Source organism: Protopterus annectens, chromosome 7.part0 (genome assembly GCF_019279795.1).
Source record: "Protopterus annectens isolate FY-2018-M chromosome 7.part0, PAN1.0, whole genome shotgun sequence".
NCBI classification, from domain to species: domain Eukaryota; kingdom Metazoa; phylum Chordata; order Ceratodontiformes; family Protopteridae; genus Protopterus; species Protopterus annectens.
The window spans coordinates 1710051408-1710078173 of NC_056739.1; the positions used below are offsets into that span (position 1 = coordinate 1710051408).

The 26766-nt window shown below is 38.1% G+C and overlaps 1 protein-coding gene across 1 annotated transcript in view; it reads left to right on the forward strand.

The window, feature by feature from the left end:
- The window catches only part of LOC122807193 (aldehyde oxidase 3-like), a 1326697-nt gene that overhangs the window by 110084 nt on the left and 1189847 nt on the right, over positions 1 to 26766 (forward strand). Inside the window, exon 4 of the mRNA XM_044078243.1 lies at positions 10705 to 10813. Coding sequence (XP_043934178.1) covers positions 10705 to 10813 — 109 coding nt within the window. The remainder of the gene's footprint in view (positions 1 to 10704; positions 10814 to 26766) is intronic.

Consider the following 26766-nt stretch of genomic DNA (forward strand, 5'->3'; position numbering starts at 1 on the left):
TTGTCTCATACTATATGTTGACTCTAATCTGAATTGTGTAGGCCCAAAAACAGACTAGTTAGTGCAATTGTTACTTTCCTTGAGCTGTTTCAAATCATTATTGTGCCATCTGGCCACATTCCATCTCTTGGACCTGTATACTCCTGGATGCCATTGTAACTAATACAGCCTATATAAATACCAGTTATCCTAACTTACTCAGTAAATCATTTTCCTGTGTCTTCCAGTTGTGTTTCAGAAAACTCAAAATTAAACCAATTTATGTTAAGGGAAGATTAATATTGTCCATGAATGACATTTATTTTATTTATTTTGAATTTGTCAAGCAGGGTAGATCACTGATCCCATTGGACTCATTTCAGTCTCAGCCCATGGATTGCATAACTTTATTTTAATTCATTTATTTATCTTACAGGTGAGTGCCGTGGTTCACTTTGGCTGCCCTTTTAGTCGAGACCTAATAATAATAATAATAATAATTCAAAATAAATACACAGATATGTTTTAAAGTAGTATTTACTGTACAATAAACAGCTAACTGGCATCTTATTCTTGAAGAGAAAGACATTGGAAAGTCCTAGAATCCTTTGTGGATATTATCTCAACATTTGTGAGAAAAAAAATTATTCAATTTCAGGGTAAAGAGACTGAGAGTTGATATATTATATGGACCTCCAGTTCACGGAAGGGTCCCACTGACTGACAATGATATAACCTGGGCAGAATAAAAATAAAAACAGATCCTTTCCCGCTAACAGGATTTCTCAAAGGCTATCAGTGACCATATGGATGATGTTTTACAACAACATGGGCTCAGCAGCTGCTCATACTATTACGTTTCCATATTCTGCTACTCATTTCTGTAATGTTTTAAAGTATTACATTTCCTTTGGGGGTGGTCCTTGTCAGTGGGCTATATGCTTACAATAGCCATGTCTCTAATTCATGTTTTACTGGCCCAGTATTTTCCCACTCTAAATTTTTATTTAAAGAGTCACAATAAGACAAGTTTTGGCTGCGAACTTCAGGGTAGTTTTAAAGATGTGAATGCTTCAAAGATAAGATTAAAGTATGTGCTCATAACATTCCTCACATTCTAAATAAGTTACAGGTAAAAAGTGATCATTCACATGGTGATCATCACCTCTTATTTTAAGGACATATTTTTCTGTTAACACTAAGTCTGTAATGCATATAGTCACACTATCAAATCTGGAACTGTGCCAACAACCAAAACATACCATGACTTTTTCTAATATCTTCAACATTGTCAGCATGGTTTTAGGAAAAGCTATAGTATTCTAATTGGGTTTATATTAAATCTGTGAATGCTTCAAATAGCAAACTCTGATTTATTGACCCTTTAAAAGTGAAACCTCACAATCTTGAAGACACAGAACAGTGATTTTTATCTCAGGGAAAAAAAAATCGCTGTTGCACAAAAAAAAAAAAAAAAAAAAAATTAAAAACACAAAATAAAGCTGTGCTCCCCCCCCCCCCTAAATATACCAACTCTGAGATCGCACCACAGTGGAGGAAATGGCAATGTCCCAAAAATTGCCCAGCGATTTTTTTCCCTAGGAAAAAAATCTCTGTTCCTTGTCTTTGGGATTGTGAGGTTTCGCTCTTAAAGGGTCGATAAATCAGCGTTCACTATTTTAAGCATTCGCTGATTTAATATAGACCCTTCTAATTGCCATATATAGTATTACTGATATTGTATTAGGAATCTAGAGAAGACATAATTAAATATAGCAACCTACACTGATTTGAAAATAACTTTTGAATCCACAGCTCATTTATTATTAACAAGGCTCAAAAATTGGAATGGATATGGATATATAAGGTCTGTTCGATGGTCACCTAGTTACCTTGCTGGCAGACCTTTTCAGATAATCCCTGGAGCAACATACTCTGACTTAGCTGTGCTGGAACCCACATTCTTTTTTATAAATGACACTGTACTCGAGTTATGCAGGCTACAAATTACATTAAATTGTTATAACTCGATTGTACTGAAAGTTGCCACAGCAGTGGGGATAGTACGAGAAGTGACTTCAGTGGCTGTATTATCAAGACAGAGGACTTTAAAAGCATGGATAAGATTGCTATAGGTTTGAAGTTAGTAACATCTGTTCAACTTCCTCCTTTTTGCAGAGGGATAATGTGCTACTTTTCCAGAGAGAGGGAACATGGGATTCCTGGACTGACCTATTTATAATAGACTGAGACAGGGTAGGCAATGCTAGCGGCTGCTATTTTAAGGTTTTCACTTGGAAGATCATCAGCTGAAGTAGAGCTCGGTTTGAATTTGCTTAAGAGTACTTTTATGTAGGATGTGGGCACAGATTTAGGCACACAGCTCCACCTTTAGTAAATCTTGCAGCTGGCAAACATAAGAAGTTGTCACACTTGTTACAGATTTTGTTTATAGTAGAGGAGAATTGTATGGAAAAAATGGCTGCCTTTTGATGTAAAGGGAATATTGTTTAATAGAAATTTTTTCCTCTCAATACAGTGATTAAAGAAAGACATTCTGCTTACATTAGAACTGTAGAAAACTGTGCCATAAAACACACATGCACACAGATGAACACACACACACACGCACACACACACACACACACACGCACGCACGCACGCACGCACGCACGCACGCACACACACACACACACACACACACACACACACACACACACACACACACACACACACGCGCACAGACACACACTATATCTTAAAGCTTCTTTGCTCAAAAATAAAATAGTGGGAGAACAAAGGCCCAAAATGAGGGCTCATTTTTAAATATTAGTCTAATTCACTTAAAAAGTTAACAGAACAAAAGGTTTTGCATCAACATGAAACTAATGTGTCTGGCATATTAACTGACAGGGATCCTCACTGATTTACTTGAAAATTAAATTGCTACTAGGGACAGGACAAATATATTTGTCAAAGTCAGTGACAGTTATGAAAATTGGTTCAATAGGTTCTTATTGGGATATTGATTTAGAGGACTATTTGTAGCCTAGTCAATGATCTCATCTATTTACCAAAACATGAATTAATACCAGATCTTGACCTTGTTTTAACCCCTTTCCATAAGGGTTATAGGAGCCAGACTGGGATTGTACTTCTGTTTGCCCATCCAGTCATCCAGAGTATGCTTAAAAAGGGTCATAGATCTACACTGTTTAACCTCTAAGAGGAGTCTGTTCCACAAAAGAGGTATTCTCTGTGAAACATGTCTGTCCTACCTACAGAGTCTGTTTATGGTTCTGTGGACGTTTCTATGTTTTGAACACGTGTTTAGGGTGATTAGTATTGTGGATGTGTAGGAAGTTAGAATGGACTGGATCTTCTGAGGCTCTGTAGATAAGGCAGAGATCACCTCTCAGTTGTCTGTAAGTAAAGGAAAAGAGTGAGTGGGCTCTAAGGTGGTCAGCGTAACTCAGGGAGAATATGCTCTTCATTTCTTAGCAAAGAAATGCTGTAATCTGATGAGCTGTGTTATATGCTCAATTCAAGCTATATTCAAGCAGTACTCTGGAACTCCACTCTATCTTCCCAGCTACCAGTTAACATTGGTGTCCCCCAAGGGTCCATTCTGGGCCCCCTTCTATTCTCTTTATTTATCAATGACCTCCAACAAGTAGTCCCTCAAGCTACATGCATACAATACGCAGATGATTCTACACTAATTTGCTCAGCAAAATCTGTCTCTGAACTTCACTCCCTTACTCAACACATTTTTAATTCTGTAGAATAATGGTTTTCTCAACGCTGTCTCCTACTAAACCCAAAAAAAACCAAACTCCTCTTCTTCACACCTTCCAGTAAATCCCCCCACATAGACTTTACAATAACATCTAAAAATGCCACACCTATATCACAAGATTATACTACAAAACTACTAGGCGTTACCATTGACGACAACCTTAACTTCGATACCCACATAAGCAACACTTTGAAAAATATTAATAAAAAATAGGCTCTCTTTACAAAATCAAACCTTTCCTCACTCCAGATTCTAGAATAACTATTGCCCACTCACATCTTATCTCATCCCTTCTCTATGCCTCACCCACTTATACTAGCTTATCAAAAAAAGAATCTGTTTAAGCTAGAAAACTCCTACCACAGCATAGCCAGATTTGCCACAGGCAACCCTTTTAGAACTCACCACTGTACTAATCTAAAACAACTAGGTTGGCTAGAATTTCAGCAACAACTAAAAATTAATCAACTAGCCATAACCCATCAACTTCTATATCAACCTAACAAAACACCTATACTAACTACTCTTATTCACCCCTACCACAACCTAAACTCCCTAAGATCAGCACATAAACTTCTTGTAAATATTGACAAAGCAAACAACAAAGCTGGAGACTCCCTCTTTTCTAACACTGTTGGAAAACACTGGAACCTCCTCCCCTATGAACTTTCTTCTATTCCCTCAAAATCTCTCTTTAAAAAGAAACTTAAACTCTTCCTTAAATCACAATGGCTGTGCCCCTGTAGTAATCCTGACTAACTTTAGCCCCCGACACCTGACTACATTCTACATCTTTTAGACCACTGTATCTACCTCATATTTACATCCACTGATTCTATATCTCCTTCTCACTATCTACATATTAGGTATTTATGTGTGTATGTGTATATATATATATATATATATATATATATATATGTATATATATATATATATATATATATATATATATATATGTGTATATATATATATATATATATATATATATATACATATGTAGTTATTTCTATATATATGTATTCTTTCCACTTCTTATACCACATGATATACTAACATATCTGCCAGGCTTCTTCATACTATCCTGTATCCTCTATTACTATACATTATGCTAGTATTCACCATAAATACCACTCTAAGCAATATTTTGTAATAATATTCTTATCTAAATGTTCTACTTTCTGCAATTTGTACTTTATAACTTTGTCACCAGTTAAAATGTTATCTTTAGTTGCCTATGTTCATGTACTGCTGTAAAGTTTTTTCACGTTTTTTTTTATGTAATTTCATTTTGAATGTTGGTGCTTATCTCACCGGGCCTCTACTGAAAATGGACATATATCCAGCTAGACTAGCCCGATCAACAAATGTAAAATAAATAAATAAAAATAAAATATGCCTAGCCAAGTACATACATAAGGGAGCATTATATTTTAGTTTTGGTCTGATAAGGGAGGGATCGAGGGGGGAAGATGACTTTCTTTGTGTAGTAAATGTGTCCATGGTGATTAGTCTGGCTATGTAATAGGATTTCCTAACAAGAGTGGTCACATAGAGGTTAAAGGATAGTTCATTGTCAAAGAAGTTGTCCAAGTCCCTAATAACCAAGTCAATTTTTAGGAGCAGGAATGCCAGGTTTGCCAAAGGACACAGTGCTGTACTGTTTGGCGTTTAGTGTGAGACCATGTTCCAAGCATCACTTGTTCACATGAGTTATGCCTTCCTGGAGAATACACATAGCCATATGTGGTATTTATCACAGTTCTGAATTTGCAGATATTGGCCAACTTTGTAAGTTACAGGGCTTTGGTATATGCTTTAATGGCAGAGAAGTAGATCTAAAAGGAAGAGGTACCAGCACCTATCCCTGAGGGATACTCACTGTCAGAACTCAAGTCCTTGCAGCTCTAACCGACTAATTTTGTTATTCATAGTCAGAGTGTGGAATGGTGTCAAAGGCTTTGGCCAAATCCAAGTATATGGCATGGACTAATTTACCCGAGTCTAGTATGTTAGTGACATGTTTCAAAACAGTCCACATCTTCCTTTAACAAACCCAAGTTGGTTTGGGTCCAGATTTTGAAGAATTTCTACGTCCTTGACTATGGGGTCCATTACTGATGCTGTCTATTGCTTTACAAGCCAAATAAATTCAGGCATTACTGCTCAGTGCAGTACAAGCAAGAATCAGCAAAACCCAGATCTAGCCTTATTGTTAACTGTCGCAATTGTGGTGCAAATCATGAGTCTAAAAGAGAGAAGTGCTTAGCATTTGGTCAGCAATGTCACACATGTAAAAAAATAGAACCATTTCCAAAAGTTTTGCAAAGCAAGTATACCCCACACAGTTGTAAAGAAAGGTCACACAAAAAAACAAGTTGATCAAGTAGAGTCAAAGCAGTCAGCTTTCTATGTAGATGGTGTATCAGTACTTGGTGAAAGAGGTGATACAGTGAATGTATTAGCAAAAGTAAAGTGTTTTGTACTCTCCGGATTAATGGAAAATCCACAGTTTAAAGTAGACACTGATTCAAAGTGTAATGTTATATCAGCAGGCACATTTGCTAAAGTGAGAACTAATTAACAAGTCAGTGTGGCCAGTAGTGCGAGACTTGTTGGTTATGGAAGTGAAGAAATTCAAAGTGAAGGCTCAGTGGTGCTTTCATGTTATTTGGTCCAGAACTGTTACAGCTTGTTATTCTATTTAGTCTGAAGACCAGTACAGTCTTTATTGGGACTCTAAAGATAGTTTGAGAGCGAATCTGCTTTCTTTTGCTAGAGTTTCATCACATAAGTGCATTTCTTAGTTCTATTTTTTCTGAAGCCATTTTCTGAGAGTATGCTGATATTTTCAATGACAAGTTGGGCAAACTTCCAGTTGTGCATTCCATGAAATTAGACCCAGAGATCGCTCCAGTAGTCAGACCAGTGAGAAGAGTTCTGATAGCCATGCAGAATAATGTTAAGGCTCAGTTGGATAAAATGGTGCAGCAAGATGTGATTTGTCCAGTCACAGAGTCAACTGAATGGGTGTCGTCCATGGTGGCAGCTCACAAAAAAGGCTCAGATGCAATCAGAATATGTATTGACCCAAGAGATTTGAACAAGGCATTGAAGAGACCATATCATCCAATGTGCACAGTCGAAGAGGTTGCAGCTCTAATACCAAATGCCACTGTTTTGGATGCAAACAGTTCATTTTGGCAAGTGATGCTTGATCGCAAATCTCCATTTCTAACCACTTTTGGTACTCCATTTGGCAAATACAGATTCCTAAGGATGCCATTTGGAATAAATTCTGAAAGTGAAGTTTTTCAGCGTGCAATGGAGCAAATTTTTTTGGGTTATCCTTGTGTCATAATAGTAGATGATATATTGGTTGGAGGCAATGGTGAAGCAGAGCATGACAGAAGCCTAAAGAAAGTTCTAGACAGAGCACCCGGTAGGATTGCCAACTGTCCTGAATTTTTCAGGACAGTCCAGAATTGACATTGAAGAGCACAAGAATATGTTTGATCGAGCACAGTAATAACGCATGACAATCCCCTTGAGGGGAGGTTAATGCACACTTTTATTCTGCATGCATTTTGCTTTTACGTACATGTCCAGAATTTTCAATAAGAAAAGTTGGCAACCCTAATGAGCACATGAAGTAAACTTGAAGCTCAATCCTCTGAAGTGCAAATTCAGACTTCCAGAAGTTACATATGTAGGTCATTTATTTACCACTACTGGCTTGAGACTAGACGCGACCAAGCAAACAGCTATTCTTGAGATGTCAGCACCAGGCAATGTACAAGCTGTACAGCATTTCCTAAGGTCAACTATTTAGGCAAATTTATACCAGACTTCAGTGAGTTGGGAGCACCTTTAAGAGAGCTAACATGTAAAAATGTTGCATGGTCATGGTTGAAAGAGCACCAGAAGGCATTTGAAGACCTTAAGCAGAAAAGTACCACCCCACATACATTAAGATAGTATGATGTGAACAAACCAGTCGCTCTTTCCTGTGATGCTTCAAAATTTGGTCTTGGAGCAGTTATAATTCAAGAGGGCAGACCAGTAGCCTGTGCATCTAGAACACTTACCCAAATTGAGATGCAATATGCTCAAATTGAGAAGGAACTTTTGGCAATAATATTTGCATGTTCCAAGTTTCATGATCATATTTTTGGTTGAGATATTTTGACTGAAACTGACCACCAACCACTAGTTACTATTCTAAAGAAGCTTATGCATTCTGTTCCAGCGAGATGACAAACAATGATGCTCAAATTGCAAAAGTACAATTTCAGAATGGTCTATATGAAAGGCAAATTGCTCTATCTGGCTAATACCTTATCCAGATTGTGCAGAAATATGACGGAACATCTTGATGCGGAGAATTTTGACTTTGATGTGATGGTAGTACATAATATTTCTACCACTAGGCTTGATGAGTTAAGGGATCACACAATGACTGATCCAATTTTGCAAAAGCTCACTCACTACATTAATGTTGGATGGCCATAAAATCTAGTGCACCACATGAAGTGCAAACCTATTTTCCTTACAGAGATGAAATTTTAATGGAAGATGGCATTATTTTCAAAGGTCCTAAAATTGTTGTTCCTGCTTTCTTACAACAAGAATATATCCAGATTTTCATTGTGGTCAACCAGTTTCCACATCCTTTCAGAGAAGAGGGAGAGAATTGGTATTTTGGCCTTCATTACCAAAAGACACTGATAAGGTACTTACTTCTTGTTCAGTATGCAATAGTGCAAGACTGCATTCACAAAGAGAACCACTTCAGCTAAGTCCAGATCCTGAACTACCCTGGTCAACTGTAGCCAGTGATATCTTCAAGTGGAACAATCAACACTACTTGGTTTTGGTAGACTCTTATTTGAATTGGTTTGAGACTGATATACTACCTTACTTAACATCCAGTTCTGTTATTACTAAGTTGAAATGCCATTTCTCAGTCCATGGTAGTCCACACAAAGTTATCACTGACAATGGTACTCAATTTACTAGTCAGTTGTTTCATAAATTTGCAAAAGAATGGGACTTTGTACATGTTACTAGTAGTCCAGAATATCCACAGTCAAATGTAATAGCTGAACATGCAGTATAAAGTGCAAAGCAATTACTTGAAAGGTCAAAGCATGACAATATCAATGTGTTCTTGAATTTGCTTAATCTCAGAAATATACCCCGTGATGATATGCTTGGCTCACCTGCTCAAAGATTACTTTCCAGGCAAACCAGAACTATGCTGCCCATTAATTCCAGTTCATTGAGGCCTAAAGTTAAGAATAATAAAACCATCAAGGCTCAATTGTTTATGAAGCATAATATCCAGAGGTCCAGTTATGACAGATCAAGCAGAGTTCTTCATCTTTTGAGGGAAAGAGAGAGGGTAGGAATCCAGTCGAAAGGTTTCGACTGAATTGGTCAGATTACAGGCATCTGTGCTGAACCAAGATCTTATCTGGTAGACTCCAAGGGTGTAGAGTATAGGAGGAATCATAGACTTCTTCTTCCTGTACCAGAATCATCATCATGATCACAACATTGTTTCTGTGATGTAGACTCCAAATCAAAAAGCGAAGCAGATGTTGTTCCCATGCCAGAGTGCATACCAGAGTGTGTTTAAACCTCTGATTCCATTCCTGAGAATGTTCTGAACATTCCAAAGGTCAAACATTCTGTAGAGGCAGTTCCAGTTACTAAATCCAATTCCCAGTTTAATGTCACACGATATGGACGAATATCTAAACCCAATTGAAATACGTAGCAACGTGAACTTAACTGTATATATAAATATAAATATAAATATATATATATATATATATATATATATATATATATATATATATATATATATATATATCTATATCTATCTATCTATATATATATATATATATATATATATATATATATATATATATATACATATATGGGTCTATGTTGTTAGATCAAAAGCACACATCGATCTAACAACATCAAAGCTCATAAAAGCGAAAGTGCAGTATATCGAAAGTGCACTTTTGCAAAAGCCGGTTTTTGTAACCGGCAAAAAACAGACTAACAACCTCTAAACAGTATTTTGCAGGGGGCAAGCCCCCCTGCACCCCCCACACCCCCCAATTTAATATTCTAACTCCGAGATCACACTACAATGGGAAAAGGGAATATTCCCTCATCCCCACTGTACAGCAATCTCCACAAGAGGTTTGTTAGCTGTATATCAACTGTATATGTTGATGTACAACTAACAAAACATGCAAATGGCATGTTTTCTCCTTTTCAGTCTCCTTTAGCGAAAGTGCATATTCAATGTTATGCACTTTCGCTAAAGTGTGTTTGTCAAGATACGGTTCGATGAACTGTGCTTTCGACATTCTAACAGAGACATATATATATATATATATATATATACACACATATATATATATGTGTGTGTGTGTGTGCGTGTGTGTGTGTGTGTGTGTGTGTGTGTGTGTGTGTGTGTGTGTGTGTGTGTGTGTGTGTGTGTGTGTACCTAGTCTTGTATAATGCATTGCAAGGAATTACCTGTGATATATGCATACCAAATAGACTCATAACATTGCAAGATCTATTTCTCAAAGAGGGAGGATGTAGATCAGATTGTATGTGATGTGTGCTGTGTCTTTAAGAAGCGTGTTAAAGACTGTATATGCATGTATAAATTCCAGACACGTGTAATCCCTAGTGTCATTTTGAAAGAGCAGCCAGAGAGTGAGCATGCATGATCTTAGTTCTTAGTTTGTATATGTTACTTAAGTTAAAGTCAGTAAACTTCTATAGTGATGTGTTTGTATAAAATAAAGCTGCTTGAACAGAGCCCACAAAGACTCTTCTACTGTGTCCAAAGTAGGAGCGTGACAGTTTCCTTGTGTTATCCTTAACCATTACAACAGACATTTCTCTGCGGTTTCCTGCCTGGTTCCAGTCTGCATGCTGCATGGTATGGCAGTCACCACTGTTGAGGGAGTTGGAAGCACAAAAAGCCAAATTCATCCTGTTCAGGTATGAATTTAATAATAATAATAAGTTCAAAGCATGTTGCTGGCATTTTAATTTATCAATAGCGTGATTTTTATGCAATGTGCTACTTAGTGATGTTTGATACACAAAAATATGACCAGATAAATGGCTGTGTGTTTTTCATTGTAGTGTTTATTTACTTAGTAATTTGGATTATATCTTTCTTTCTTTTTCTTTGTGATTATAGCTTTCTTTTTCTTTGTGTATTTCTTTTTTATTTCTTTTCTTTACTTATTCATGTTTTGTTAACCTGATTGTTCAATAGGTTCAAGGCCGGGCAGAGAGGAGCTTAATTACAAATTAGTAAGCGATAATAAGCAATTCATTTAACTAAATAAAGCCACGTGGCATGAGCTTAGGCAAATTATTTATTCATACCATTTTTTCAGCTGCTGTCTGAAAAAGTATAATTGTTTCCTCTCGAGTGCTGCTATGCTTTTACTGCATGAACTGTCTTTAGGTTTTTAATTTCCTAAATTCTACAGCATTGTTTCAGAATATAATGGCTGCAACATTTCATCTGTTTTGTCAAATATTCACCAGGAGATATAGTACTTTGATCAGTCAAGGAATGATTCTTGCAACAGTGATATGCATGAATGTAGCAGACTAAATGAGAATGTAGTAAGACAGAAGTGAACTTTCTTTTGAATGAAACACAGTAACTTCTTGGCATGGTAAGGTAAATATGGCACATTTGTGGTAAATATGGTTTTATTTTGTTGCTATTTCCTGCTGACAGATCAATGAACTTGTATAACAAAATGGAAAATAAATGCTCTTTCTTTAACTTAGCTGAGAAAGTAATATTGGAAGTCAGTCCTTTTATTTTTAACAGGCTTAGTAAAACAACAATGAAGGTCAATGAAGTGCAAAGTAATGCAATTCAGACCACTTATAATGAAATGTAAACAACAAGTGATATATTACAGCTTAGGAAGTAAAAAATAGAAACTCTTGGAGTCATTGGCAGTGGAAAACACAAATAACTATTCACAGCTTACAGAAGGGACGGAGTTAGAGAGAGACTTTGGCTCAAATAATGTGTACTTAGCTATGCTACTAAGCTCTCAACTATTAGACTACATCACGTATTTATTTTGTCTCATACCCCATGTTATATGTAGCTGTAAATAAATAAGAAATATCCAATAATTGTTTGATGGTATTGCATTCTGACTCAGTAGAGACATATCTAACAGAGATGTCCCTACTCATACTTGCACATACATGTGAGCACACACACACACACACACACACACACACACACACACACACACACACACACACACACACACATTCCTTTTAAGTTTGAAAATGTTTATAATGATGCATAGACAGTGCATACAATAATGGCTCTCTAGTTTGACACCTTAAATGTTATATATTGTGAAATTTGTAAACACTTTGCATAGTGGACAAAGTTGTGCAGGTGATATTATATTCCATTCAAGTGTTCATAGTTCATAGGCAGATCACTGCTCACTAGTACTAAGCAGCAAAGGATTTTTGGAGTCACATGTAAATATGGTAGCCTGTGGCTATGGTCTGTGCTAAATGTGTCCTTAGGTATCCCTATTAACTGCTCTGCAAAGGATTCTTGTGTAGAATGGGAATTCTTAAATGTCTGTACAATGCAAAATCCATGTAGAGCAGTGCAAAATGTATATACAGCAATTTGACTGTGTGTATCTATGCATTTCAATGGGAGAATCTAGGATAGGGCAAAGTGGAATAGCTTCACCCTTCTCAGTTTAACAGTCTAGGTAAGTAGTGCCATATAGAGTGTGTGTGTGTGTGTGTGTGTGTGTGTGTGTGTGTGTGTGTGTGTGTGTTTGTGTACGCATCTGTGTATGCCTTTGTGCAAGTTTGTATGCCACATAGCCTCTGTGTTACATTCTAGGGACCTGAGCAACTTTGTTGCACATATGATCGGTCACTCAGCTGAAGAGTCGTCCAGTCATCATTTCAGGCTTGTCTAGTAGTTAAATATCAAATAAAACAGCAATGGCCATTTGTGCTGTACTTGAAGCAGGATCACAGTGTTGTCTGATATTTTTTCTTATAATGCACTTGTAATACCACATAATCTCATATACTTAGGCTATAGCTGTACCAAACTACCTTATTGCCATATTAAAGTGAGCTACATTACATCCCAATTTATGCCCACATTATGAACATGAATACACACATACTTGCAACACATGTACTGGAGCTTACACAATACAAACAGATAAAGCACAATTCTCAGTCTAAACTTACTGCACCTCAGAGAATCAGTGATTACTGACAGGCAGTGTAAAACCTGTCTCTGGAAGTTTGTAGGATTGTACCACCCTCTAAACAGTATCATATGATTATTATGATCTCCATCTCTTATGCGTGTTCAGCAGCAGTGACACCAATAATTCATGACTCAAAGTGTTACTTGGGAGCAGCTGTGATACAACTCAAATGATCTGTGCAATGATCTTTGTATGTATATATACAGATTCTATAAAATACATCCTGGTCTGGTGTTAGACAATGAAATATCTTCCACTGCCATTTTAAAGGTTTTAAATAATGAATTTCATAATAAATGCAGAAGCAACAACTCTTTCTTATGTGGTTGACTGATGGTTATCACTTCAAAAAGATGGTGAAGGAATGGCAAAACAGTTTACTTGTGTAGTGTTACAGTCTAACTCAACTTTGCTCTTCATATACAGATTTTTGATAGTGTTTGGAAAAGTATTTCATATTTCTGCTATGTGTAATTTATAGCATTTTCTTGATCTCAGCAATATACAGTCTCAAGAAGTAAACTTCTGAGCAGTAAGTAAGAGAACTAAAAAAAATGGTATGTCCTGGAGCAGAACAGCAGCTAGGTGTTATCTTGCCTGGTGCAGCTCTCTGATCTGCCCCCCCCCCAAAACTCTAATATGAGGAGCAGAAAAAAAAGCTCTCCAAGGAGCAAAAGAAAGGTTCTTCTTTCTGAGTAATTATAGCAAATGACTTGCTATAAATCTAACAAGTGGCTTGCTACATTGTAAATACCATACATGGAGCCCTGAAGCCACAGCACTTCAGACTTGACTACAAACGTTATACTAGTATTCTCAAACTCTATGCCACTATTGTACTAAGTCTGCTAGGCATTTGCTGATGATCACTCTCCCTAACACCTTGTACCCTTTTCACCCCAACCTATCTACACTTCTGTCATAGAGCAAGGGGCAAATTCCTTTCTGAAACAAAGTAAAATTTGATTTGCGAATAAATGAAGAGACACCTTCATAATCTGTCACAGTGAAAATGGAAATAAAGGAACAGAAAGGTTCTGAATGGTTTCTGGACACTAACCAATATATAAAAAGATTAGTCTAGCCATACCACTCAACTTCTCAGTGCAAGAAATCTGGACAAAGCCAGAAAGAGTGGGGGGACAAAGGCCCAAAATAGGGACAGCATTTAAATACTACTATAAACTTAGAACGTTGCTAGAGTAACCAGTTTTGCATTATTATGTACTGTATTTTCTGAAGGATATAAAGTCTGAAACTCAAATGTCTGCCATTATTTAGTATTATTTAGTGATTTCAATCCTCAATGATTTGCCAGAAAACCTCAAAATTTATGAGGAACAGACCAAAAATATGAGGCAAAAATCTGGACATTCTGTAAAAATCTGTAGAGTTGAGAGGTATGAGTTTAGCATTAATTATATTGGAGAATGGTGCTTCCTTTAATATAAGTTATGAGTGGTCCAGCCATGTTTGAAGTGAATGAAATAAATGGTGCACTTCTTTTTCTGTTTTTGTATGTATTCTGGGCTGTGCAAAAGGATATAGATTCATCTGTAGAGTGCATTAATTTAACATTATAGTAATGCTTCCATATGTTTACAAAAAGACTAGTAAACAGAGTTTAATATAGTAAACAGCAGGGCTCTTATAAGTCTTCAGAGTCTCATCTGTGAGTATCATTTCTTATTTCTTCAAATGGTTATGACTTATAATACTTTGATGGAAATCCATCCTCTTCCTAAATCAGGGCATGATTAACATTTGATGACTTAGTATTGCTTCAGTCTTTGATGTTTGTCAGGGGTGCTCTTCTTAGTACCAGCTATGTACCCCAAATAGTGTCCATCTGCAGTCCATATGAAATTACCTCTATTGTTAGCTTATTTATGTTTATTTTATTTATTTATTTTACATTTGTTAACCGGGCTAGTCTAGCTGGATACATATCCGTTTTCAGTAGAGGCCCGAGGAGAAAAGCTCCAAACAAACAAAATGGTCAGTACATGTTTCAATTACAAGATTCAAAATAGAGTTACAAAAAAGAGAATACAAATAACATTTACAAGATGAAAAAAAATTACATAGATGTTATATTAGACAAAGAACATACTGGAGGTTATACATAGCATTAATTTCACATATGGTAATGGAATATAGACTGGATCAAGTATAATCCTCATTACTATTAGGAATGAGAGATTTTAGAGGTCTGGATAAGGGAAATGGGCTAGGAAGATGTGGGACTCAGAGGATATGAGATATGTAGCTAGTCAGGTGCACGACATGGGCATAACCACTGTGTTGTGAGATATTCTTTAAGGTTGTTTTTGAATTGAGTGTGTGAGGTTGCAAGTCTTAGGTAGTTTGGCAGGGAGTTCCACGGCTTGCCAATGGAGTTGGCGTAGAGGGCATCCCCACCTGAGTTCTTAGCTTTAATGGTTAGGATCTGGGTACTGTTGGATGATCGAAGACTATTGAGGTTGGTGTATGGAGTCAGTATGCTGCACAGTGAAGGAGTTTTATCAGGATGGTTGATTATTTTGTAAGCTTCGGTGAGTTGGTTAAGTTTGAGGAGATTAGGCAGTTCCAGCCAGCCAAGGTTCCTCAAGTTAAGACAATGGTGGGTTCGATAAGGGGAACCTGTTATAAATCTAGCAATGTGGTTGCAGGCAAGGAAGAGCATGTTAAGTTCACGTTTATTGAGGAAAGAGAGGCCCGGGGAAGTGTAGAGGAGGGAAGAGAGGAGATGGGTACAGGCAATAGTTAATTTGGTAGAAGGAGTTAAGAAATTTTTAATTCTGTACATGGATCTTAGTTTTTTGTTAACAGACTTTACGGTTTGAGTAATGTGTATGTCAAATTTGAGCTTATGATCAATGGTAACTCCTAGTAATTTGGTACTGGTGACAGGGGTTATGAGGGTCCCATTGTTGGATTTAACATGGAAGGTTATGTTGTTAGTGTTTGGGAGTTCTTTACCTAGGGGTGAGAAGACGTTGGGGAAGAATAGTAATAATTTCGTTTTAGTTGGGTTAAGTAGGAGTTTCAAGTCGGTGAACCATTTTTCAACTAGAGAAAAACAGTGTTGAGTGATGGTTTGGAGATTCGAGAGGGAGACGTCTGAGCAGATTAGGGTGGAGTCGTCGGCATATTGGATGCAGGTGGATTTAGGGATGACTGATTGAAGGTCATTTATGAAGATGGAAAACAGAAGTGGGCCCAGTATAGAGCCCTGAGGAACACCTATGGTATTTGGGAGCAGTCCTGATATACTGTTTTGCCACAGGACAGCTTGTTGCCTACCAGTGAGGTAGGCCTTGAACCAGTTTAGAACTAGAGTGTCCAGATGCAGGGTTTCAAGGGTGTTAAGAAGGAGCTGATGATTGACCATATCGAAAGCTTTTGATAGGTCCAGAAAGAGGGCAGAGGATATAAGTTTGTTGTTTTGATTGTTATTGATGGAGTCAACAAAGGAAAGGAGGGCAGTAGTTGTACTATGGTGGGGGCGAAAGCCGTGCTGGGAGTTGGACAAGAGATGATTAAAGGTTAGGTAGTGAAGAAGTTGTTTGTGGATGCATCTTTCCATGATTTTCGCTATTGGGGACAGTATTGCTATTGGTCTATAATTTGACGTTTCCATGGAGGTACCACCTTTGTGAAGTGGAATGATATAAGAAATCTTCCAGATAGAGGGGATGTTCGTCTCAGTTATAGTTCTATTGATAAGGATTGATATGGGGTAGTCTATTACATCAGACGCAATTTGTAAGAATTCTGCAGGAAGGTGGTCAGCCGCTAGGGAGGTTGGTTTGAGGTTTTTTAAGAGGGCATTATATAAGAGGAAGAGACTGGCTTTAACTTGAAAGGGGTAGGGGTGTCAACATACAGTTGAGCGGCAGATGGGGGAGTGGAGGTTAGTTGACTGGCTAGATTTTGGATAGTCTCAGTGAAGAAGGAGTTGAAGGTGTTGGCTACTTCTTCCTGTCCTTTCTCTATCAGTTTCTCGCGGGTTGGGGTGGAGGTTTTACCTGGGTGCAGAAGGTTGTTAAAACCTGCCCAGAATTTCTTTGGGTTGTTCTGGTGTTTTTGCTGGAGGTGGCAGAAGTATTGTTTTTTATCTTGGGTAACAGCTGTTTTAGTGGTGTTTCTTAGTTGTTGAAATTTAGTGCGATCTTGGGAGGTTTTTGTGGCTCTCCATTTATCCCAGCCTTGGTCACGGAGTTTGATTTTGGTTTTAGTTTCTCTAGTTAGCCAAGGTGCTATACGAACTTTGGATCTAATTTGCCTATGTGGGGCATGTGAGTCAAGTATCTTAAGGAATGTGTCATTGAAGTGTGACACACTCTCCTCGAGTGGTAGGGTTTTTAGTATAGTCCAGTTGCAGGATTTCAGGTCGGCAAGAAATAGTTGTGGGACGAATTTCTTTTTGTTTCTGATTAGTCTATATAGGGGGGGGTTAGAAGTTGGGCATTTATGTTTAATGATATAAGTTATTAGGTGGTCACTGAGGTCACTGGGAAGGGTGCCTGTGGTGTAGTTGTTTGAGTCCCTATTAGTAAGGATCCAGTCAATGATGCTTTCTTTTTGAAGAGAGTTGCCTATTCTAGTTGGGGATAGGATGGTTTGGGAAAAACCATGTAGATTGATAGGTTGTGGAGTTGTATGGGTAGAACAGAGAGACCAGTCAATGTTAACGTCTCCAAGTACTATGGTTTCTTGTGGGTAGCTGGTGGCTAGCCAGCTCAGGGTTTGCTCCAGGTTTTCTGTGTTGTTCCCTGGTGGGATATAAGTTGCAATGAGGTTGATGCGTTTTTGAGAGTTTAGGCAGATCTGTAGGGCAATAATTTCTAGGTTAGAGATTATAGGAGGTTGTGTTGGATTCTTAAGGATATTCAGGGTATTTTTAAACATAACAGCTATTCCTCCACCTTTTTTCTTTGCACGATCAGCCCTAATAATATTGTACCCAGGTGGGAGGATCTCTTCATTCTTAGTAGAGGGCTTTAGCCATGTTTCGGTTAGACACATAATGTCAGGGGAATGAGTAGCTATAATGGCGTGAAGGTTGTGAACTTTGTTGTTAATGCTTCTTAGGTTCAGATGTAGTATTAGAAGGGAGTCAGTAGATTTTCGGGTTAATTTATAGGGGTTGGAGTCTAGCATGGTGGTGGGTCCTGGGTTAGGGTGAATATCGCCGTCGATGTTTATACGATTTTTCAGGTAAACTAAAAATCTTTGTAATTTAAATAGGATTTTGAGATTAGCTTTGTTATGTGGAGATTTAGGGTAATGAAGTGTAGTGTTGACTATTTTGGGGGATACAGTTTTGTCCTGGTAGAGTGAAGGTGGAATAGAGATGACATGAAGATTGTATTGGGAGTTGGTGTGGCGCTTAGGGAAGGGGATACCTATAAGAGTTTGGTTTTCATATGTTGTTAGGAAATAAGTGGTGATGAGAAGTATGGTTATGAGGGGGGTAATAGTGTAAATGTATTTGGCCATGATGGAGATAGGAGAAGGGTAGTGGGAGAGGGAAGAGACTTAGTGTAGAATTTGGTAATGGGTGTGGGCCTAGAGGTGGGAGGAGTTATTGGGGTGTGACAAGGGAGCTTAGGATTTGCTAAGAGGGAAAGTGGGAGGGACTGTTTGTTCCTATAAAAGTAGGGATACTGGGGGCGGGTGGGATAAGGGGGCAGGGAGCGGAGCGGAGCCCGAGCAAAGCGAGGGCGAAGCGGAGCGGGGCATACACCGCCAGAAGACTCACAGGGTCTTAGAGGGAACAGTAGTTAACGGAACTCAGCACAGTGGAGTTACAACTACAGTTCTTTTCAATGATGCAGGTAAAGAGACAGTTTTGGAGGCTTTATAGTACTAAAAGTATTCTGGTGGCAGTGCAAGTTCCCTGAGACTAGAACGCAATACTTCTGGATTAATAAGATAAAAATGATTTGCGTTTACCCTGTATTTTTAAATACTGGTTGGGTTGGAGGTTTTGTTTTCTTTTTGAAGGTAGGTTCTGGTCGTAGTAGTCACTGTAGTTTGAAGTCCCGATGAGCGCGATTTTGGGTCTTGGGGACCTGGCAGTGTTAGGTAAGAGAGGGGGCTTCCTGGAACACAAGGGAAAGAGATAGGAATATTAGGGTTACTAAGGTTGAATTGGTAAAGGCAGATTAAGACAACTTTTAGTGTTAAGCCGCATACAGTCTAGAGACTGTGATAGAAACAATATATAAACAGTGCAAGTTACAGACAGTGTCACATCAATAACATTTTGTGAGTCATTTACAAGTAAGCCCTTTTATAAGGTTTAGACTTGTGTCACTAGACAAGTTTAACCAAGTACAGCACAAAGCAACAATCTCTAGTTAGTTCTGAGAGAGGTACAGCACAATGAAAGGCATTAGTTGAGTTTGAGAGTCGCCGACTTTGCACTTGCACTAAAAACACATGCACAAAATAAAGTCGCGTATACATGAAATACACATTCAGAATACTTTATAATAGCTTCATTTGACTTCAGACCTAGTCGCTATGTGTTATGTATACTTAAAAATTCTTTTTATTAGCTCTTTTGCATCTGGTACTACCTGGGAGTATTTAGTTTTTCTGTCTTGCATATTTTGGTGTTTTATGACTGCACCTCGGTATGCAGCTTTAACTATTTCACTATTTAATACTGCTTTGTCCCTTATGATTTGCCTACTGCGCTTAGTTTTCTCACTTCTCCTTTCTTGACTGGCATTGTTAGATGATCCCATGTGATCAGAATGTCTTCATTTTCAGTAATCCTCTGTAGAGCATGCTTCCAGTGCTTTCCAGCTAGTGTTTGGGCGGCCACTGTGGTGCAGTGGTTAGCATTGTCACCTCACAGCAAGAGGTTCTCCGGTTCGATCCTTGGCTGGGGTGCCTTCTGTGCGGAGTCTGCATGTCCTCCTTGTGGTTGCGTGGGTTTCCTCCGGGTGCTCCGGTTTCCTCCCACATACCAAAGACATGCTGTAGGTGGATTGGACACTTCAAATTGGCCCTAGGTGTGAGTGTGTGCATGTGTGTGCCTTCTGTGGAAGGTTGGGCGCCGGGCTGGCAACTCAACACTGTAAAACTCCACTGCCAGTCATGAGCGGACAGGTGATCCACTGTGGCGACCTCTAACTGGGAAAAGCTGAAAGAAGAAAACTAAGTTGTAGTGTTTGCACAATCCCCAATGGAACAATCTTGCTATATTATTGTGCCTTTCAGTTTATAGACCATTAGCCATGTGTATATAATGACCAGGATCACGATATGTAACCATTTCTGTTTCTGTACTATACAACCTACATTTATTTGTATCTCCCAGTTTTTCTACAGAGTTTGTTAACAAGCGTGTCCAGTGCCCACTATCTTCCAGTTGTCATTATTTAGCCTTTCATCTTTTGGTTTAAACTGACATAACCTTGGCCATTTATGTGTCAAATCCTATAGATCCATAGTTGAATGCTAGGGTAACTACCCTGCAGGGCCATTTTAAGCCTAGCCTGTAATCTGAGGTCAGAATCAAACCCTGTACATTGTGTATATGAGGTGAAGTTCTTAACTGTTATGCGAAACCCACCCCTTTAATCAACATATTTCTTTTCCAGCAGTTGACTATTCCTGCACTGTAATTGTGTCATATTCATTATATTCTTTTGTTTTCTGGCACTTTCTTCTTGTCTATGTCTGATTTGATTTCCATACCCACTCCTTTCTGAAACACTTCTGCTAATCTAAGCAAAGATGTCATCCAAGATTTATGGCATTCATAGTTTAGAACTTTCACTGTGTTTGGATCTGGTGTTGCCAACAAATAAGTATGCAGTCCTATGATTGCAGAGGTAGTCATATATTTTCAGTTTCAAGGATGCCTGCACCTCAGTCTGACTGAGAGGTATAAAATAATTCCATGCACTGTATTTTATATATCACTGGATAAGCTTCAAGTATTTTCTTATTTTCCTCTCTTACTAAGCCAGTACATTTTTGGGCACAGTCAATCCTATTAAAACAAACTGATTTATAACACTTTGTTTCTAGTTCTCAAGGCAGTTTTCAATACTAGCTTTAATCTTCTAAAATATTATAATATTATATATATATATATATATATATATATATATATATATATATATATAAATAAGCTTTATTCTCATTTGTTCATGTCGTATTACTAACTTATCATCTATTCCCAGATACCTATACAATCTTGTTTGTTCTTTTATATTCCCAAGTTGATAGTTTCTTATTATACCATGACCCCCCATTAATATTCCAAAATGTGCACGCTGATTGGCCAGCGTGCACATTGTAAATCGACTTATACTAATGGAAAAAGGTCCAGTCGCCCGGACTTTTTCCATTAGTATAAGTCTGTTTTAAAACACTGTCTCGCTATGTTAAAAGAGTTTAACATAGCGACACAGGTTTAAAAAAAAGCAACGGAGATCTCCGTTGCTTTTTTAAAAGCTGCCTCACTATGTTAAACTCCTTTAACATAGCGACACAGTGTGTAAAAAGCAAGGGAGATCTTGCTTTCTCCGTTGCTTTTTTTTAAACCTGTCTCGCTATGTTAAATGGGTTTAACATACCGAGACATCTTTAAAATAAGCAACGGACATCTCCGTTGCTTATTTTAAAGCTGTCTCGCTATGTTAAACCCATTTAACATAGCGAAACAGTAAAAAGCAACGGAGATCTTGCTTTCTCCATTGCTTTTGGCCACAGCTCTGATGTACTGTGTAGGCATGCGCAGTACATCAGAACTGCCATGGATACCAGATAGCTGCGGAAGGGCAGCAAAGAGGCATTATACAATGCCATTATTTAAGAAAAGTAATTATTTCTTTTCTTAAATAATGTCATAGTATAATTGCAATAACCCACTTGTGGGTATGGGTAATGCGGGATTTACCCACGGTTGTCTTTGTTTGGTCCTCGGGCTTCGCCCTCGGGACCAAACCACGCCAACCGTGGGTAAATCCCGCATTACCACACCCAGGCGGGTTATTGCTATATTATACCATGACCCCCATTAATATTCCAAAACATGCATGCTGATTGGCCAGCGTGCATGTTGTAATCGACTTATACTAATGGAAAAGGTCTGGTTGCCTGGACTTTTCCATTAGTATAAGTCTCTTTTAAAACTGTCTCGCTATGTTAAAAGAGTTTAACATAGCGACACAGGTTTAAAAAGCAACGGAGATCTCCGTTGCTTTTTTTAAAGCTGTCTCGCTATGTTAAACTCCTTTAACATAGTGACACAGTGTGTAAAAAGCAACGGGGATCTTGCTTTCTCCATTGCTTTTTAAACCTGTCTCGCTATGTTAAATGGGTTTAACATAGCGAGACAGCTTTAAATAAGCAACGGAGATCTCCGTTGCTTATTTTAAAGCTGTCTCGCTATGTTAAACCCATTTAGCATAGCGAAACAGGTTTAAAAAAAAAAACGCAATGGAGAAAGCAAGATCTCCATTGCTTTTACTGTTCGCTATGTTAAATGGGTTTAACATAGCGAGACAGCTTTAAAATAAGCAACGGACTGTTGCTTATTTTAAAGCTGTCTCGCTATGTTAAACCCATTTAACATAGCGAAACAGTAAAAAGCAACGGAGATCTTGCTTTCTCCGTTGCTTTTGGCCACAGCTCTGATGTACTGTGTACGCATGCGCAGTACATCAGAACTGCCGGATACCAGCCAGCTGCGGAAGGGCAGCAAAGAGGCATTATACAATGCCATTATTTAAGAAAAGTAATTATTTCTTTTCTTAAACAATGTCATAGTATAATAGCAATAACCTACTTCTGGGTGTGGGTAATGCGGGATTTACCCACGGTTGTCTTTGTTTGTTGTTTGTAAATCCCGCATTACCCACACCCAGGCTTGGGTTATTGCTATAATACTTCAGTTTCCCCTGCAATAAATATTGCTTTTGCACTTTTGACAACCTAAAATATTATTCTTCTACTGTCTTAAAATGTTTTAACCATTTGCAATTGTGCTTTCAGTTACTTCCCCAATGAGTTATGCATTTTTAAGCCATTTACAGAAAGTAGACGACATATCATTAGGCATGGTTGTTTTCTGAAAGTCAGGTTGCAACAGTAGCTTAATCTGTTAAGTAACCAATTTAATTTAATGTTAAGCAGTATCTTTTTTTTTTAATTTCTCAAATTTCTCCAAATCTTCTGGGTTTCTAATACTTCAGTTTCCCCTGCAATAAATATTGCTTTTGCACTTTTGACAACCTAAAATATTATTCTTCTACTGTCTTAAAATGTTTTAACCATTTGCAATTGTGCTTTCAGTTACTTCCCCAATGAGTTATGCATTTTTAAGCCATTTACAGAAAGTAGATGACATATCATTAGGCATGGTTGTATTCTGAAAGTCAGGTTGCAACAGTAGCTTAATCTGTTAAGTAAACAATTTAATTTAATGTTAAGCAGTATCTTTTTTTTTTTAATTTCTCAAATTTCTCCAAATTTTCTGGGTTTCTAATACCACAACAGTAATGGACCCCATTCCCAAGTCAAAGTATGATTAAATAAGAATAAAACCAACCAATGATATCCAGGTACCTCCGCAAAAAAGAAAAAAAAAACAATCCAGTAGTGTAAACGAACAAGCAAAGGCAAGGCTCCAGTTCTCCAAATAATTTAATGGTACAAAACACAAACACAAGTGCTTTCACTGACTGCTTCTTCAGGTGTAAATAACAAGGTATAAAGACACCATGCTTATACTTTTAATTAGTATCACATGACCTATCATTCAACTTTTAAATGAAAAAGATATTTTAATAAAAGTGATAAAAACATAAAAAAAAAAAATATATATATATATATATACATAAAACACAAATGCATATGAAAATTCTGACATTTCCTATCTACGTAACGAATGAGTTTTCAGGATGGGTCTCAAAGGGACATAGAGTCATAGAATCATAGATTAATACTAAGCTAACTGCCCTTGTGAGCCATTTTAAGCCTAGCCAATTATCCCTTGTGAGACTCAAACCCTGCACCTTGTGTTTGTAAGGCAAACACCTTAACCATTAGGCCACCCTCCCAACCCTGTTGGGGTTAAGGCCATGCCCTGTGTCTGCCCTTAGCCTTACAATCCATTCAGCCTCCAGTCCTTTCATTCTGGTTCTAATATCTCCTGCCCATGGGTTTGCCATACATCTCCCCAGGACCATAAACTTAAATATATGGTGTTCATTTGGCTCAATAACATGTTTCGCTAGTGCATTATGTAGACTCCTTTTCTTCATATGGTATAGATGTTCTCTGATTCTAAACTTAAGCTGTCTATCAGTCTTCCCTACATAGTACTTATGGCATATTTGGCATACAGCTAAGTAAACAACATGCATACTCTCACAGGTGGCACTGGTCCCAAGCTTAAATTTTTCACGTGTGTCTGGATGTCTAAATTCTTCGTCTTCAGAAATAAACTTACAATATTGGCAGACGACTCCACCAATAGAGATGGAATTACAGGAGCGACAACCAATCAGGTGATGAGTGTGAACCAGGAAATAAACAGGGGGCAGGCCCACATAAATGCAGCCACAGATGTCACATGGTCAGAGAACATCTATACCGTATGACGAAAAGGAGTCTACATAATGCACTAGCGAAACATGTTATTTAGTCCAAAAGTAACCGTTTGAAGGACATCCAAATCCTTAGAACTCAATAAAAACTGTTTGATGTTCAAACGAGTAGTGGTCACACCATTAGCTTCATACATAAACCAAGAAGAATTATTTACTTCCACAAATTTATTGGTTAAGCGCTTTCTTCCCCTAGCCTTCGGGGACTTCATCAGAACTAAATTTCCCTACAACTTAACCCTTTTATACAACTTAATAAGAACAGATAATTGAATAATTGAATAAATTAATAAATAGAAACAATATTATAAATATTACATTGTACATAAAAAGTGTTGTTTTTTTAAAAATGTTATAAACAATACATACCCTGTTGTTAAAAACATTTGAAACATTCAAAATGTTAACGCTTTTTTCTTTAATACAGGCAGTAAAGACAAATAGTCATTTAGTCCTGGTTCTACTAAGGCATTTAACTTAACAATCCAATAAAATTCCCTCAAATCCACATCCAATTCCCACCAACCACCTCTTGGGTTGTGTTTAATCACTTCAAGAATGCCAAACATGAATTTTGTGTACCCATGACAGGTCAGTGAATGTTTATAAAGAGCGTTGTTAGTGTTACATTTAGCAATAGCATACAAGTGCTCATATATCCTTGTACAGAATTTTCTCTATGTTTTACCAATGTAGAAATACAAACATGTTTGGCATGAGTCAGAAGTCTTAACCTCAAGATGCACGCACTCGAAGCTCTCCTCAGTATGGAGAACATCGATATCTGTGCAGTGACAGAAACCTGGTTCAAGGCTCCAGAGAGCACCCCAGCACTACCAGGCTATACCTCATATCATGCTTTTCGGCCCCAAAACCCGGACCGAACCACAAAAGATTTATCAAGGATATCCACACCTCCAGGTTAGTGGCATTGCACGAAGTATCGGAGACCATCCATGTGCAACTAACAGTGGGCAAGACTGCTTTTCAGTTTATAGCATCCTACAGACCACCCTCTCAAAGTCAGGAATCCCATTCGGCTTTCCTGAAAACATTGGAGAACATGAAGATCTCTTCGAACACCATTATATTGGGTGACTTCAACTACCCAAACATTGACTGGGAGCACTACTCAAGCCCCAGCACCTTAGCCCAAAGATTCCTGGAAATTATAAACTCAAATGCTATGGAACAACTAGTCACCACTCCCACAAGAGGGGACAACATACTAGACCTGATCATTACCAACATGGGGACTCTATGCTCCAGACCAGAAGTATATCCCTCATTGGTAAGATCAGACCATAAATTAATTTCACTGGATGTCCACATCCCGACCCCACCCCCAGCCCAGAAAACCACAGTGAAAAACTTCTCAAAAGCAAACTTCTCACTTCTCAAAACCGAAGTGTAATCCTTCAAGGCCCCAGGGCCAGTGGAAACTACAGCCCAAAATGCGAATCTTATATAAATGCATTCTACGGACATCTCCAGGAATGCATGGATCATGCTATCCCAAATAAAACCAAGACCCAATCATCCAAAGGCAGGCGTCCAGTCTGGTGGACCCCTGCCATAAATAAACTGTACAACAGAAGGAGGAAGCTACTACATGATAGAGCAAAATCCCTAATAGGGAAGGCATCTCTGATCAGTACTAGCAAAAAATTACGATCCCTCATAAAATCCTCCAAGGCCAGCTTCAAGAGAAAATTGCACAGGACACCAAAGACAATCATAAGGCTTTTTTCAGTTATGTTAGAAACCTGGGATGCAACTCCCAGACTTGTTCTGAGTTTATTCTAAACGACAAAAAATACACTGAACCCATAGACATCGCCAATATCCTGGCAGACAGGTTCAGTGCAAACTTCTCCACCCCCTCCCCCCCAAAAGAGCAAGTATCTATCCCGGCAGAGGGCTGTTTCCCAAACATCTCAGATGCTCAGGTGAAGGCTGCCCTCTCCAAAGCAAAAAACACTGCTTCCATGGGACCAGATGGCGT